The sequence below is a fragment of the Cuculus canorus genome, chromosome 7 (assembly GCF_017976375.1).
Source record: "Cuculus canorus isolate bCucCan1 chromosome 7, bCucCan1.pri, whole genome shotgun sequence".
In the NCBI taxonomy this organism is placed as follows: Eukaryota; Metazoa; Chordata; class Aves; order Cuculiformes; family Cuculidae; genus Cuculus; species Cuculus canorus.
In genome coordinates, this window is record NC_071407.1 from 5,874,908 (window position 1) to 5,892,610 (window position 17,703).

The following is a 17,703-nucleotide window of genomic DNA, read 5'->3' on the forward strand; positions in this document are numbered from 1 at the left end:
CGGGATGCTGCTCAGCTGAGTTATTACTCATTGAAAAAAGAACAGTAAGTAACTTCTGTGCCATTTCACAGGCAATGGCCGTTCTCTCCCCTCCTACATCAATTGAAATGCCAAATACCAAACCTATTTGTAGCAGTTGAGATTAGCTCTGACAGGCAAATCACCAAAAGGATGATCTGATCCAAATGTTTACCTAACCACTAATAATTATTCCTATTTACTAGTTTTTTGTACTCCAAATGCACAGAGTACTTAAGATAATAGAGAAAGATTGACCTTTTTCTGGAGGAACTTCCATGAGTAAGAAAGATGAAACTGCAAGAGAAACTGATCTCAATTCACAGCCACTTGTGACAGCAGGGATGTGAATCTTGGCTTTCGTTGTGTACGAACCTCTTTTAGCCTTTACTGGAATTACCCCAGAGGAAGATGACCCATTGCTAGATATTCATGACGTTACGTAAAACTGTAGCTCTTTGTATCAACATAAGAGAATACCAGAAGGACACCTCCTGCAGACTCTAGGACTTCATCCTCTTGGCTTTTAGGGATATTGTCACCACTTTAAGAGGGTTACTCTGGTAGCATGAGACAGTAGGTCACCTTTGGAGACTACACACATCTTTTGCTTCAGAGGAAAGAAATCTTGAGAGTCAAGCAGCATAACTCCCTCGATTTAGCTTCTACTAAACAGAGCACACCCATGTGAATGTACATCTAATGCAACTTTCTGATCATATCTGGGTGCAACTGGGGTTGGGGATTGCTGGCACTACAAATCAGCACCGCGTCCCAGTACCTTATTTCCATACAAAACATTAACCGTGATCACTCTTAAAGGCAATCAGTGTGCAAGATCATTACCAGCCAGCTTTGTACCTTGAAAAGTGACTCCATGAAAGTGGTATGAGGGTGAGGTAGGGAGGAAAAAGGAGTGTAGCATTTATTTCCTTTTAACTTTCCATTTCATATGTGTTCAATGCCTTGTCTGAACCTGTTCAGACATCTCTTCCCCTCCCCACTTACTCTTCTTCCAAACGCTTGTCCTATAAATTATATCTGGGATCTAAGAATTAAGCTGAATTCCTTCCTTCTCTTTCTTATGCACACATAGTAATAAAGAGACTTTGCAATCCAAATTCTGCACTTGTGTACACCTGCGTTAACCCCATTGTCCTCAAATTATTCCCTTAACAATGGCTGTGGGTTTGTACAGGTGTTGAACAAGCCTTGTAATTGGAATTTAACAAACAATTCCAACAGCAAGGGTGGAAAAAAAAGACCAAGAATTCATCTCACTTCTTGTAGCATAAGCTAATGTGTTCAAGGAGCAGGAAAAACAAAAACAAATTTCAAAAGGTATTTGGGTGTGTGCAGATGCTGAAGAGCAACTCTCAAGATTTCAAGAAACCGCTGGTTTTCTACTTAGAGCCACAAACCAGAGCAATACCAAGGAGTGTAAATGAAAAACTTTTGCTTCTCATTTGCACCGTCTTTCCAGTATTCTCTCTTAGCCTCTTTCCCGCTTCATCGAGCATCTCTTTTCCAAAATAATCTTCACAATCTCCCCCTCGGGATCACAAATTTAGGCCACAATCCTACAAGCCCAAATGCATGGTCTCACCCAGGCCGAGGACAATTCTTCAGAGAGCAGACATGTAGACGAGCCTGGCACACGTGCAGGATCAGGGCCATATTTGCACCACCACCTCCCAGGAAGGGAAGTGCCTCCAAATCGCTTACCACTGCATTAAGAAACAACCCCAACAAAAGGCAGAAAAGCAAGACAGGGCCAGGCGGAAAACCAGGGTTGAGAGAATGCCATGCAGTGAAAAGAGGACGTGGGCTGCTCTGCATTGCCACCTCTACTAAACTCAAGAGCTGCTTTTCTAGGCTAAGCTAGATTTTACATAGTTGTAAAATCAAATAAAAGCTTTCTGCTACTGTCAAGAGCTCCTGCTTGCAACCATGACTTAAAAACAGCTTCCTCCAGCCCTTTGTCTCCATGTATCCTGCGGCCAGGATGTCAACTGTAGATGTAGTTAAGCTTTGTTGCGATAACTCGGTCATGACAGTCTAACAGGAAAGGTTATGCGGCTGGCAAATGAAAGAGTTCAGTGACTTCATAGGGCCAGCAATTACTCCTTAGCGATGGAGAACTACTACAAAACACTCATTATTGAGGAGATGCCAGTTACTGACAAGTTACCAAACTGAGAAATTAATTACCAGCTGAGAAAATAATGCACAAGGGACAGGACTGAGAAAGCCATGTTCAAGAGAGGTCCATAATATGCAATAAGTATATTCTAAACAACAATTAGTCCTGGTACAATTAGTACCACACTGGGTACTCTTTCAGGATGGCAGACATCACAACTGGTCTGCAAACCATCAATGGTTGAGACGAAATAGCATCATCTGAAAATGGAGACATTGTTCAACCTGACCATGACATTGTCCAGCACACAGACCCGGCTCTATGCTCCGACACTGCATAAGCAATTCAGCATTACTGCCAGGAAAATCATCGTCTCCCAACTCCTCCTTGTGCCTACAAGGCAACTTCTACACACCACGCGCAGAGACAAGGCAAGTGAACTAGGAGAACACGTGCTCTTAGGAAGCATGCAAAGAAGTGTTCTTCTCTGACTGACAACAGGATCCCTGCAATGCAACTCAAAGACAAGCAATTTTTCCACAGATTTTTCATGCTAGGGCCCAGCCCTGTGACAAAAATAAATCTGCTTTTTGCTAAAATGTAAAAAGATCAAGCCAAATTCTTCATCACCACCATCCTCCTCTAGAAGGAAATAACTGCAGCAGGTAGAGGTGGAGAAAAAAACTGTATACAAAAACTGAGCATGACTGGCCCAAACCTTGGGAGCCCGACACAGATGCTGGTTGATCCCAGGACCACAGAATTAGACACACACCACTCGCAGGGTTCCAACACAACGCCTCATCAGCTGTGCCACAGGCCTTGAAGGCAATGTGATACAGAGAAAAACAAGAAAGAGTGAAAGCATCAACTTAAAGAGCTTCTCTCTCTCTCTCTCTCTCTCTCTCTCTCTCTCTCTCTCTCTCTCTCTCTCTCTCTCTCTCTCTCTCTCTCTCTCTCTCTCTCTCTCTCTCTCTCTCTCTCTCTCTCTCTCTCTCTCTCTCTCTCTCTCTCTCTCTCTCTCTCTCTCTCTCTCTCTCTCTCTCTCTCTCTCTCTCTCTCTCTCTCTCTCTCTCTCTCTCTCTCTCTCTCTCTCTCTCTCTCTCTCTCTCTCTCTCTCTCTCTCTCTCTCTCTCTCTCTCTCTCTCTCTCTCTCTGAATTCAGACATAGGGGTGAACGAAGGGAAGAAGCATAACGCTAAATGATTAAGTAAAATACCCAAGGTCACTACCTCCAAGCCTTTACAAAGCACAGAGCCTACAGTATTTCGGGCAGAATAAATAAAAGGCAATCACAAAGCCTAAACAGCCAAATAAATGGACATCAAAATGACTAACTTTGCACTCGGAATGATGGCTGGAAAAAAACCCAAAGAGCTTAATATTTTATTTTCTTTAAAACTAAAGGTGTAGAGGAAATTTAGCAGTGACATTTTCTTCCATAGGCAAGAACACCCATAGTGCTCACACGCTTATTTACTCCCATTTTTCTCTGCATTCCATCTGACCAAAAGGAGCCCAGACCAAGACCTCCAGACACTCCTGCATCACGCACAGCAACAACTCTGATTTTCACAGTTTTATTTGGCTTGTTCACAAGATCCACTCTCATGTAATCCATGGGCCTGATCCTTCTCCTAATAAGAGCAATGGCAAAACTCCAGCTGATTCAGTACTTCTGGGCAGAGCTCATAGTGGCAAGAGGATAAACTTTAAGGGTCCAATCCTTATTCATTCACTCTTCTTGCTTCCCCAAATAATCCTATTAAAAATAATGGGACTGCTCCTATAAGTCAAAGATATGGGATCAAGTAAGAGTAGAAAGCATCTGAGAAATATTTGGGGTTCCCCCCGCAGCAGAGCACAAGCGCATTCCCCAAAGCATCCTTTTACTCCTGTATACCAAATTATAGCACCAATAAAAAAGTAATTAAGTAAAAGCAAAATGCTCTAAAACGTCATTTGTGGCAGGAAGAAGAAACTCAAGTTGTTCTTCTTTTAAAACAAGAGCGATCAAATGATGAGTAGCTGAAAATGTGGCCACACACACACTCCTTCATATACACATACATACACAGGGGCAGTTCATCAGAAGTGAATCGGAGAGAGAAAGATGAATTTGAACCCTTTATCCCCTGTCCTTTATAAAGGCTGCCACTCAGTAAACGGAGATTGCTCTAATTACTGTGACAATTCTGCACCCCGTTCAAACAACTTTTGTGTTCTGGACAGGTTTCTCCGCGAGTTTGAAATTCTTGGCCTGAGAACCACTCTTGTCTAAAAGAGGTTTCTCGTTGCAAGCGCAGAATGCAACACTAACAAGTTGTCCCTCTTTTCAGCTCCTTTCATTCTCCCCTTTTCCAATTGCCTGATTCAGGGCTTAATGGAAACTTGTCAAGGCTTTTCTTCCCACAAACCCTGTAGAGCCCCAAGGCAATCTGTGCACAGAGTAACCACAGGAATCTCATATTGTCAATTAAAACTGAATAGACACCTGATAACCCAGTGTATGTTCACAAATGTACATTGCGTGCACACACACAGATGTGCCCACATAACCAGCCCGGTGCCCGCGCACAGGCACACCAGCCGTGCGGCAATGCGCCAGTACCCATTTACAACCAGCCAGCTACACCCAGGTTCCAGTTTTCACTTTTTAATTTCATATTTATGAAATCTAATTTCATATTTATGACATTAAAAACAAAGTACTTTCAAGTACTGTAGTTGAGCAACAGATTTCAATGAAAATAAACTAACCAGGTATACCAGGCGTTTGGCCTTTAACAACCCCAGGGACTGTAAAGATATTTAGCTGCCATCCAGATAAAATAAGCTCTGTGGATATTCTTTACACAGCAGCTTTGTTATGTTTGTGACTAGCTCTTGTAAAATACCTTTTTTTTGCCCCCCTCTTTTTTTCTTTTTTTTTTTTTTAATGGACACAGACATGCTTCGGGCTACATTTTATGGTGCAGTTCAAGAATTAAGAAAAAGCCCATAAGGGAATGTAACAAGAATCAGAAGTAAACCGAGACATTTTGTTAATAAAAATAATAATAATAAAAATCACAAAAACATGACTTCCAGGCAGACTAAACTGTAATCTGCAACTCCTTTCAAAGGGAGAGAACCTTCCTGCCAATGTCCCAGAGAAAACAAAGGTAGAAACACTGATTGCCATCTTATTCTTCTGATGCGTTCATTCAAGGTCATACCTTCGCGTGGATTCTTTAATATTGGCAAACATTTATAATAGCGTAATTTCAATAGCAGTCTGTTCAGCCTGGGCATAGATCAATGCAGCATCTATACGCCGTCTTCCAGACCTTGCCTATGTCACAGTAGTGGCCCTGGCTTTATAAATCTCCTAAATCTAATTAAACCAATGCAAACCTCTTACTGTGTATGCTCCCAAACCAGTTCACCAGTTTAACCAAGTTAAAATTATTCACGGTAGGGTTTAAAGCAGTTCCAGTAGAACCTTTATTAAATATTTGCATCAGTTAAAAACAGAAATCAATGTAGTGGCTTGTCTCTAGAACAGAAAAGCCTATAGCCTCAGACTTTTCCAGATCATTATTTAAAGAGTCACTGATTCCAGTGGGAGTTTGGATGTGCTCAGAGAGGTATGTCTCCACCTTTTCTTGCTCTATTTTTCCCTTTCTTAAAATAGGATGATTCGTTTCTATTGCATCAACTTCTAAGAATATTCCTCACAAAGTCCCTTTGCAGTATTTTCTGTCTGGCATTTTCTAACTATTACATCCCACACCCTCCTTTTGGATTTTTTTTTTGTGTGTGTTTGTGTGTCTCAGCTGAATCACCTTCACTACTGAATTACAAAGCAGAGACCGATTTTGTTGTACACAACACCTTTCACACCACAGGTACTCCGGAGCACCCTACAAAGCTGCAAGACAGATACTGCTCGAGCACAATTATGTATTCATACTGGGTAGCCATTAGGTGTGCAATCATATTTCCCACAGAGCCTAGGGCATTAAAACCTGTTCTGTTGAGAGGGGGAAACAGTTAGGCAGGACTCTAACTGTATCAGTAGGACTAACAAAATGGTTATGGGACCTTTAACACAGTGGAGTCCCTCCTGTAACTCAGCCTCACTTCCTAGCCAAATCCCTGCAGGAGCTGGGTACCCAAAATATCTAACCCAAAAAAGAAGCCGCCTTCCCCTCTTTTCCCACCTCGCACTTCCTTCAGCAGGCAGCAAAAACATTTCAAACGATGCAAATCCATTCTCTCTTCACCAAAGCCTACTTGTCTCCTATAATCTCTATCATTTTACTGTCATCATTTCTTCTTTGCTGAAACCAGCGGTGTATGAGTCAGAGAACAATCATTAACTTTTACAACTTCCATACAAATCCACCTACTCATATTAGAAAAGCAGTATTGACATGCAACACAGCCTCGGACCAAATCCTGCTCCTGCCAGGATGCTCTGTGCTTCTGTGGGAAAGTCACATACTGCAGAAGCAAGAATTCATTTAAGAAAGTACCATTGGAAACCTAACTCTTTTTTCCAAGGAGCAAATTGGAAGAGCTGCCACAGAAGCAGCAATGTATCAATATGACATTTAGTTGAATTTGGCTTTTTCGATACCTTTATCCACTTTTGAAGAAGTTGGCCATTGGCTCAGGACATGCGGGTCCTCATCCAAAGCCCTACATTATTAATAGAAGCTTTTTTTCCACTGACTTCAATGGATCTTGGACCAAGCCCAAGGAAGACAAGATTTCACAGCAGTAAGAGTGACACACATTCTCCGCATTCAAAAAAAAAAAACAATACACGGCATTTACGATGTCGCCCTGTGTAGCGTAGTCTTGTTTGGTTCTTTTACTTTTTAAAATAGGCTCTAGGCTGTTGGATTAAGGAACGCGAAGAGTGAAGTTGGGAGGAATTACGGGCAGATGCAAAATGTCATGGTGAGATACATAATATTTCCAGTGCTTCCCCTAACTGGAATATATAGGCATCCTCTACCACAACATTTCTTATATGTTGCTGCAGCCACACTTTAAAGTGTCCCCTGATTATAAACTCCTTGAGTAACAGCTACAACATTACCCATGATGAATTAATTTGTATTAATATGGCTATCACACGCATTTCCATATGAAACCCATTGTTCTGAAGCATTAATAAAAACCTCACCAAGCGAAGTAACGCGGTACCCCTATATTTAGTTTAAAGAAATATAAAGCAAATACATTAAAACAAAACTGCTAATATCTTTAGTACATCATAATTGGCGCAGCAAGCAGAAAGCCAGTTATCTTCTCAGTACGTATTTATAGCATCACCCTTCCCCATTCATTCCGCATTTTCTTAGAGAATCTGCTGTATCCTACATCTGCAATTCATTGACTTTACAATTTACCACATGTTGAGATGGAGAGGTCTCAGCTCCATTTGAATCACTGCACAAATATGCAAGTGATTTATCGTTTTAAAACTGAAGACTGCAGAAGAACGACTCCACTTTTCCTGAACATTACTCCTTCTGGCAGACCATGAACAATTACAGCGCGTACTAATTAAGCTCTGTAAATGTGCTGTGCCCTGCTAATGCCTACCAGGCCTCAAATTTAGTTGCATGAAGCCAAACTTCAGCCAGCGACTTAACTCATTCAGCCCTGCCCGGTTGCCTAAGCGTGACCCCACAAAGAATAAGGGTCGAGGGTTTAACCGACCTAAAACAAAGGCGCGAGACTGAACAGATTTTGCCGGAAAGAATCCGATGGGGGGAGATGCTGGAGGGAGGGAGTGGGAAGCGTCCTGGGAACCAGAGGAACATCCTTGTTGATAACCTGTTAAAAAGGTACAATACCACACCAGCTTTGCAGCATGGTGCTGGGGGATTCGGATCTGTCCCCGGGGGCTAATAAGTCACAGTGCTCCATTGATTAGGGAAATCCATAAAACCTTCAACAAAACTGTACAGCTATTTGTGGAAGGGCCAAATTGACAGCCCCCTCATTTTATTTTTTTTTTTCAAGTCAGGTTTTACATGGCTTGTAGAAGAAAAACATATGGGCGAAGGAGAGCAGCTTTCCACCACACACAGAATCCTGCCTTTTTCCTAAATTAGTCTCCGAGCACAACAGTAACCTACAGGGAACCCGAAATCAACTGCTGGAGAAATTAAAGCTAAAAGTAATACCTAGGCACATTTGAGTAATCGCATTATCTTGTTCAAACACACGCACGCCCCCAGCACAGACAAGACAGCAGCCCTTCAAATCTGACCGTCCACTGGAGGAAAGCATGTTTAATGGGGAGCGAGCTGAGGATAACGAGCTTTGCTGAGTGAAGCAGTGTTTCTCCTTGGGACCCAGACTTCCCTGACACTTAAGAGCCAATCCCCAGATCCCAAGCTTCCCCTCCAACCATCCGTTCAGATACTGGTGTTTCCCACCCCCCTCTAGTTTCTCCTCCTGCTCCAACACCCCTCTTTTTGTCCTCCCATTACTCTCCAGCGGTCTCCACTCTCCCCAGTCACCCCTTGCCAAAACGCCACTCCAGCACATCCCTCCACCCTGACCTGCGCGTCCACCCCGGATCGTCCCTTCCAGCAGGATACAGAGCTTCTCCCCTAAAAAAACGCCTCTAACCTCAACCCTTTAATTCATTCAGCGCATGTTTTCCTTCAACGTGGGCTTTTCCTGCTTTTTAAGAGGCCCTGTTTTATACGCACAATACGCGCATTTCCAAGCATCCACCTTTTGCATAAAACCTGATGCAATCTTTTCTTTCTCACCTGCCTCAGCGGCGTGTGAGAAAATTAAAGGACATTTCCAGGTGTCATCTGTCTTTAAATGTTTGCTTGTGTCGGTATCTAGGAAATACTGCACAATATGACGGAGACCTCTGTAAAGGACACAAGCTGGGGCTAAACTTCTTCGCTCCTTCAGCCTGGCTGTGTCCCCCACAGCCCACCTTCTGCAGCACCGCAAGCGTTCACTATAAACTTCGGAGCCAACGTGAAAAGAAGAAAAAGAGACAAACGTAACGCAGCAGTTGGGAGGAGGAACAGAAAATATCCTTCGCTTTTGGGTGGGGAGAGAGAGAGAGAGGATTTCCATATCTGCCCCCCACCCCCAGCACCACACTCCATCTCTCATTGCTTATAATTAGTGAAAGAAATTTGACCCACCGCCAGTGTCTGTGGACCTTGGATATTATAAGGCCAGCGTGGCGTCAAATATCTTAACATTCATAAGTGTTATAGGCTGTAAATAAACCCCGTGGATTTATGACCCTGCAGTGCTTGCCAGCAAACGACTGTGGCACATTTCTTTCAGCAGACCTGTCGAGGTGCAAGTTTGCCTTTGGTTGTAAAATTAACCATTTCCTTCACAAATGTGCCCAATTAGAAGTCAAAGTTTTAAGGCTTACTTACATATTTGCCAGGAGGCGGGTACTGAGGAGATGCCCGGGGAAAAGAGCTTTAAATCTCCCCCCAAACCTCACACACACACACACACACCCCCAAAGCAAAACTTCTCACTACAGCCCCAGTGTGGGAGCAAAGAATCTGATTTAGTCCAAAAAGAACCTTGAGAAAACCCTCCAAACTGACAAACCAAGTGCTTTTTTACACTGATATGACCCTCCTTTTTGGCTGGGGGGGAGCAGGCGTCTCCCCCCAGGCTGTGCCTGGAGAAGGATCTCCTCCCTTCCCCCAGGATAATGTCATCTGCTTCCTGTGTAGGAGAGCATTTGCTAAATCCAGGTTGTCTCATGCTTAACTGCCAATAATCCAACTTCCACATAACTGCCAGACAGCTGGGAAAAGGTCCTCAGAGTTTTTAGTCATGGTACAGAAACACACGTCCACACAAAAAATCTGCAGCTGTCCTTTTTCTCTACACTACATTTTTTATCTGATTTTGGGGGCCCAGTCATGAAAGTCTGACAAATTTAAAACAGTTTTACCTACATTCTGGTTTACAAGCTCCAAGCAAAGCTGCAACACGCTCCTTCCCCCCCACCACCATCTCCAGCTGACAAATCAGCACATATTTGCTTGAACAAAAAACAAAGAGGAAGGAGGGAAAAACACCCCACTCAACATCATCATCAGTCCATGTATGAATGCATTCAAAAAAACCTGGAAAGGCATCTACTATATATATTTTTTTTTCAACATAGATCAGCCACTGGTGCACCTATTAAAATTGTTCGATTTCCAAAGCAAATATTATTTTTAATGAAGTGCAGTCCTGCAATTATCCTGTACACTCAAGTAACAGTGCTGCATTATATTGTTTTGCAAGGTCACAGAAACATGAAACTTTAACTAATTTTCATAGCCCCCTAAAGAGAAGCTGATTGACTGAGCAATGCAGCATTTGCTCCAGAATGAAATCTTATCGGGGGGAGGAAGAGGGGGGGAGAATTAAAAATAAATCAGCTTCTTTACCGAAAATAAGTTAACAAACGCTGCCTGTTTGCCATTGTATCCCAGCTATGCTAATGCTATAGCAGAGTGATTCAGCAATCTACCTAATTAAGCATGAGGAAAGTTTCTTTATGGAGGTCCCATTTGATTTATGCCACAGGATCATCAGTTCTTATTTAATAGCTTGTTTTTACACAAGTCCAGAAACTTTATTAAAAGCATGTTCGTTCTTTTCTTCTTTTTTTTTTTCTTTTTCTATAAAAGAAAGGAAGCGAATAATTCACTCTGCATTGAATAGCAATGTATCATAAAGTGCCCAAGTGCTGACACACTCGGTTGTATCTACATTATTAAACTCGTCGGTGGACGTTAATTCTCTAATCCATACTGCAGACATTAAACCTCGACCATAAAGATTAGCAAAGAATTAATATTGTCACATTGAGACTGAAACCTTAAGATGCCAGCCATAAATATTTCTGAAGGAGATGAAAAACAATTAGCATAAATACCAAAGAAGGGCAAGAACACCTGTTCTTTTTCAGTGCGATAAGCATTTTATTGTTCTCTATTTAAAATGTAATGACCTGTGTAATTACAGTAATATTACATTGTATTGCAAGGGCTTGGAATGTCACACTTTGAAAAGTGTTGTCAAAACAATTGGAGGGAGGGGAAAAAAAAAAAGGGGACCACCATTAACCCTTCACACCCCAGGGTCTACAGCTTTTGTATTAGGAGGGATTATGTTGTTTGATTCAGTAGATAAAGGAAAACATCCATTTTTCAAGTCAACTGAAGAAAAAAGTTTCTTCCTGAACGTCAAATCTAGGCGAGGAGGCTGCTCTCCACCACAGCTATTCCAAACTCCTAAACTTCAGGATCAAACGTTAAGCTTACTCCTACAGCCTCACCAAGCGAGCAATAATTTGGAAGATGCAACAGCCCTAGTAAAAACAAGAACATCTGCCAGCAGGGTTTTCTCAAATCACAGCGCATCTATTTGCTCACCGAAAGCATTAACCAAGCTCTAAATTTAGGGTAAAAATTAAATACACCAATTCTTCATTTTCCAGCTTTGAAAGAAAAATATTCTCCTTAATTATCTCTACCAGGCAGCTATCCCAGTCCCTCTGCAAGCCTAGGTATGGAACTGGCACTCTCAGATGCATTACTTCATTACTATTTGACTAGACCTCTACTTAAAATACACACCTAGCCTTAAAAGCAATCCGAGTATTCTATCAAAAGCAAGATTATAGTGAAAAAAAATCTTCGACTTTTAAAAATAAAATTACTCCTATAGAGCTTTATAAAGAGTTTGCAATATTTCAAGCATTATTCTTGAGATAATATATTATTCATCATAAGCAGATTTTATGATACTTCATAATTCTTCACATTCCTGAAGCAGTAAAGCAGAAATTGCTGCCTACGAGTTTACTCTTGAACAGTCAATTACAGGTGCATTTACAAAACACTCTACAACCCCAAATAAAACAAAAAGAAAAAACATCCAGGGGGGGAAAAAAAAAAGAAAACAACAAAAAAAAACCACACCCACAGACCTTTAAGATCCTACAACAGCAAAAGGAAAGGAAAAGCAATTTTGCTATGGCTCTGCATCACTTCTTTACCTTGCGTGCTCTAAAACTCAACAAATATGGCTTCGGGAAAAGCTACATAAATGAAAATAAACCCCATAATTATGCAGAATCATCTACACCTTTTCAACATGTATTAAAAAAAAATAAATAAACAAACAGGAGAGAAAGATCGCCTGGAACTGGAAGCTGTAACAGCAGTGAACTAGAATCCACCTAAAAACAGTGTGTGATAGACAGCAGCTACACCGCTGAATCTTTATAATAGTCTGCTCTCAGGCCTAAATAAACAACTTTAATTTTTCCTGGCTATAATTAAGTGGCAGGCAAGCAAACAAGCGCACGGAATGTGAAAGAATAAGGTTAAGAAGACAGGAGAAGGATGCTGGAGCCTGGATGTGGAAACAAGAAAATTGCCTATTGAGTGTGGAAATATCCTTTCAGAATCCACCTGATAACACAAGCAGGCCACCTGCTAAACCAACAATAAAACAACCTGTAAGCTTTTGTACAGTGCGTCTAATTCACACAATCCAAACATTCCTATGGAGGCCTTTTTTTTAGCTGTGGGGGAGCGAGGGCAGGAAGAACACTTCCAGGAAAGCTAACTGCTGGAGGATCCTATCTTCACAGGCTAAAGGAAAAAGGAGCTGGAATAAAGGTAATGAGGGAAAAAATAAAGAACTGGAGGTGGTGTAAGAAAAGAAAAAACGCTTAAAAGGGGGAAAAAAAAAAGCAGCGGAGGTGTGCTTCCCATTAGCCTGCACTTGGAAGAGTGGAATGCATTTAAGGTGAAAAGGGAGGGGGGGAAAGGGAAGGAATTTGTAACAATTTGTAGCAAAATGATTTCTAACAAAGATTGTTTCTCCATCTGGATCCTGGTGCTCACAGAATTTGGAATTTATCACCGTCATCCATATACATGGAAGGTGGGGGGGGGGGTGGGAACCACACACCGTATCCGAAAGGAAAGGCTATAAGGCAGGCAGGTCCTGAATTCCCCTCCCAGTCATTACAATCGCCAACTGCAGTCACCCCGATGCCACCGTCCCAGAAATCACCTCCTTGCAAGTTACAAGGCACCAAAACAAACCCCTGCCACGGCCCAAAAGTCAGGAAAACCTTCCCGACTCCCTCCCTTCCACCTCTGCCTCCACTAATCCGCTCCTGGATGAAGTGAAAACAAGCCTGACCCGATGTTTAATATTTTAATGCTTTACAACACTTGTAGATCTGATACACTGGGGTTGTCCAAGCCTTCAGTCATTAGTACGGCTCCAACATCTCCCAAACAGTGGATCTATTATTGTAAATCGCTATCTCGTGTTACCACAAGGAAGAAGGGGAGGGGGGGGGGAAAAAAAGAAATAGAAAGCGTATAAACACACATGGTGATGGTGGGAACGCTTCAGATGTAGAAACACCCAGAAGAAAAAGAGCAAACCCATCGGTAGGGACGCTCAGGGGTTTGTAGTCCCTGTGGCTTTCGCTGTTTTAGCTAAAAAAAAAAATTTGGGAAAACTCTTTCAAAAGGAAAGGTGACACTTGAGAACTGATGCCAGAGCAGAGAGGACAAACAGCTGGGACTGCAAAGCCACCAGCAGACCCCAAAATCTCCTGGTTTGGGTTAAAACTTGCTCTGCCCCCTCTCCAGCCAAGCGCAGCCCCCACCACTGACACCCTCGGGGCAAAAAAAAAAACCAACCCCTAAAAACAGCAAAATAAACACACGCACACACACAAAAAAACCTACTCGCTTTCAGCAAAATTGTTTTTCGGCCAGCATACTTCCAGGAGGAATTTCGCTCGACTTGTTTGATTATTTTTGTTGTTGTTGTTATTAGAGCTAATCGAGGCGATCCCAGTTTTCTTTGCTTTGCTGCATCCCTTAGGTTTTTCCATCCCCCCTTTCCCCCCCCACCCCCCTCTCCTGGCAGCACCACCAGGCAACACAGCAACACCGAGGAGCCGCTTTCCCCGGCACAACCCAGGTGAGGAGAGGAAAGGGAAGGAGAGAAGAGGCCCCACCGGCACCGGGAAAGGGGAGCCGCGTCCCAGCCCGGGCGGGCGGGCGCTGAGAACGGGCGCAACTCGCTGCACCCCACGGCCGGGAGGGGACGTTTGCCCCCGGTTGAAAATCGCCGCTCCCGCAGGGCGGGCGAGGGCAGGAGAGGGTTAAGGGGGAAGGAAAAGGGAGGGGGGAGCCGGCCCAGCCGCCACGGAGGAGGGCAGGAGGCGACGGGTCACCATGGAAAACGAGGAGTTTGGAGGGAGCGGATCCCAAGCGCGGCCGAGGGAAAATAACCTTCCCCTCCCCAGCGATGGGGAGAGGGGAGAAAGGAGGAAAAAAGGAGAAATAGGGAGAGAAAAAGGGGGTGAAGGGGGAGAGAAAAAAGGAGGAAGGGGGAAGAGGGGGAGAGAAAAAGGGGGGGAAGGGGAGAAAGGGAGAAAGAAAAGAGGGAAGGGGGAAAGGAGGAGAGAAAAAGGGGAGAAGGGGAGAAAGGAGGAGAGAAAAAGGGGGACGAAAAAGGGGAGGAAAAAAGGGAAAGGAGGAGAGAAAGAAGGGAGGAAAAGGGGGAAAAGAAAGGGGAGGAAATGGGGGGAACGGAAGAGGGAAAGGGGAGGAAAAAGGGGGAAGGAAAAGAGAAAGGGAGAGGAAAAGTGGGGAAAGGAAAAGAGAAAGAGAGAGGAAAAGTGGGGAAAGGAGGAGGAAGAGAGGGAGGGAAAGGGGGAGGAAAAGGGGGCAAAGGAGGAAAAAGAGGAAGAATTAAGAAAAAGAGGGAAAGAAAAATAAAAGCAAGTAACTACTAGGGGTTTTATATTTCCAGTTTTGTTTTGAGGCTGGATTAGGTCTTGTTTAGATTCTGTTTGGGCTTTTTTTTCTCCTTTTTTTTTTTTTTTCCTCCCCACCCCCCTGCAGGGCAGGTTCCGAGGGCTCCAAAACTGCCCTCAAAAGTGAAAGTAAGAAAAAAAACCACCAAACCAGAAAGAAAACAAGAGAAAGTAAAGAAAGGGGGAAAATAATAATAACAATAATAATAAATAATGACAATAATAATAAAGAAACATGGCGAAGTGTAAACAAACCCCGGAGTTGGGAAAGTTTGCGGCGCGGGGGAGGGGGCGGGGGGCGCAGGGGAAGGAGGGGGGCAAAAAAAGGCACTTACCGTTCTCGCCGTCGGAGAGAGCGATCCATTGGGCAGATACGGGCTGCTGAGGTCGGGGATCATTATAAAGGGATAACCCGGGTATGGTGGGCCCTTAAACAACCCTCCATCTTGCCTCTTCGCAGCTAACATGGCGGGGGAGACACGAGCAAGGAAAAGAAGGGGGGAAAGAAGGGGGAAAAAAAGGGGGTGGGGATGGGGAGGAAAAAGTTTTTTTTAGCCAAGTGTTCCCCAAAAAAAAAAAAAAAAATTTAAAAAAAAAAAAAAAATGGGGAGCCGGGCGGCCCGGCGGTGCGGGGCGGGCGGTGCTGCCATCCGTACTCACCTTCCTCTAAACTTTCCCGGGATTTATCTCTGAAAGTTTCGGAGCGAGGAGGGGGTCGCCGCTCCGCCTGGGAAAAAGCCGGGGGTCGGCGTGGGGCAGCCGGGGGTGCGGGGGGCGGAGGGGCCGGGGGGGTGATAGGGGTGAGGGAAGGGATAACGGGGGTAGAGGAGGGAGGAAAAAGTCGAAGAAGGGGAAAAGGTGCGGGGGAGAAGGAGGAACAAACAGAACAAAACAAGAAGGCATCGTTACAAGTTGGTGCCGCCGTGGGAAGTTGGGCGCCCGTGGGAACGGGACCCGCACCCGGCGCCCCCCGCCCGCCCCGCGTTTCCCCCCGTACCTCCGAGTCCGAGGAGCTGTTTTGATTCGTTTCTGATTCATTGACGAGAGACGACTTGACATCAGCTAAATCCCTCTCGGCCGAGGAGTTCTCCGAGATCTTCTCCTCCTGCTCCCCTTCGTCTTTGAAAGAGATCAGTTCATCGTTGGCGCCCAGGTCGTCCCCTCCACCGCCGTTCAGCTGCGGCATTTTCCTCCTGCCTCACCCCACCAGCAGCAATTTTGCAAAAAGGGGAAGGGGGAACAAAAAAAAAGAAGAAAAAAAAAATAGGGGAATGGGAGGAAAAAAAAAAAAATAAGAGGGGAGGAGGGGGGGGAAAGTTTGCACCAAAAAAAAGAAGAGTCCAAGGTGAAAGTTTCTTTTTTTTTTTTTTTTTTTCCGCTTCTCTTTCCTCCTGGGGAGGGGAAAAAGAGGGAGGAGGAGGGGAGGGAAACGTCTCTTCTTTGCTCCTTTTTGCACCAGTGACTTTAGGCTTCTTCCTTTCCTTCTTCGGGATTTTCTCTTTTTCTTTCTTCCCGGGAGCTGCTCGGCGTGCACTGCGCGCACACGCGCCCGCGGAAAAATTAATAATAATAATAATAATAAAAAAAAAGAGAGAGAGAGAGAAACGGGGGGGAGGGGGGGGGAACGGAGGGGAGGGGGGGGTGGAAAAAAAAAAAAATAATAATGCAACAAACCAGCCCAAGAAGTCAGCTGTGACGGGGGGGGCAGCCGCCGCCGATATTGGGAGCCTGTGCCGCTCGGGTTTGAGTGAGTTGAAGTTGGACTGAGAGCTTTTCAGTTCAAAGGCGGCGCTGATTGACAGATAGAAAAAGGGGGGATCGAAATCCGGAGGAACGGAGAAGTCTGGGATCCGGGATTATTGACAGGGAGCGAGAAACACACCAGGCACTTAATGAGATGCAGGAGGGGGCGGGGGCTCCGCGGTGACGTCTGCATAAATAAACAGGTCTGGGGCGCGGGAGGGGGAGGAGGAGGAGGAGGAGGGTGGGGGAAGTAGCAAACTAACAATGATCCTTTTTGGCACGGGAGCGGGAGGGCGAGGGGAGGGGAGAGGGCGAAGGGGAGGAGGAGGAGGGGGGGGCGGGACACAAAGAGGGGGGGTAAAAAAAAAAAAAGATAAATTAATTAATTTTTTTTTTAACAAAAATTGGGCGCTTTCTCCCAGAGCTGCAGGACGAGGGGAAAAGCGAGCGAGTGCCCCTGGCTCCGCTGGTGGGGAAAGCACCAACTTTTATATACGGAGCCTTAATAAACGTTTCATCTCCGGGCAGTCGGGATTCTCCTTTCTTATTTGTGCCCTTCTAATTTGTGTCCATGTGCCTACGGGGGGGGTTAAACCGTTAACATTTGTCTTGCCGCTCGTTCTTGCCACTCCAATCGTAATAAACACTATAATATCCTAAAAGGCTTTTTATTTTTATTTTTTTTTTAAGCAGCACTTGCTGCTTGAATTTATTATGGTTGTAACACACAGGATGAAAACGTGCGAGATAACTCGCTGAAGATCAGATATTTCCAAATTATCTTATAGTAAGGCATAATTTTTTATTTTTTTTTTTTTTTGGTCCTTGATGTGAAAAAGAAAAAAAAAAAAAAAGAGAGAGAGGAAAAGGAATGTGACTGCTAAGAAGTTAATTAGCATGGCAGGACGGAGAATCAAGGACTCCCAGACTTCAG

At 44.2% G+C, this 17,703-nt stretch overlaps 1 protein-coding gene across 25 annotated transcripts in view; it reads right to left on the bottom strand.

Annotated features, from left to right (window-relative positions):
• TCF7L2 (transcription factor 7 like 2) overlaps window positions 1-16,903 on the bottom strand; it is a 180,474-nt gene extending 163,571 nt beyond the window's left edge. For 10 of the 25 annotated variants that reach the window (XM_054071355.1, XM_054071351.1, XM_054071348.1 and 7 more), the window contains exons 1-4: window positions 16,701-16,901; window positions 16,024-16,559; window positions 15,687-15,753; window positions 15,362-15,486 (exon numbers count right to left, since the gene is read on the bottom strand). In XM_054071355.1, the coding sequence (XP_053927330.1) occupies window positions 15,362-15,486; window positions 15,687-15,753; window positions 16,024-16,212 (381 nt within the window). In that variant the 5' untranslated portion in view covers window positions 16,213-16,559; window positions 16,701-16,901. Of the gene's footprint in view, window positions 1-15,361; window positions 15,487-15,686; window positions 15,754-16,023; window positions 16,560-16,700 lie in introns of all 25 variants that reach the window. The other 15 variants (XM_054071353.1, XM_054071356.1, XM_054071357.1 and 12 more) reach the window with 7 other exon arrangements.
• Window positions 16,904-17,703: the final 800 nt, after the last annotated feature.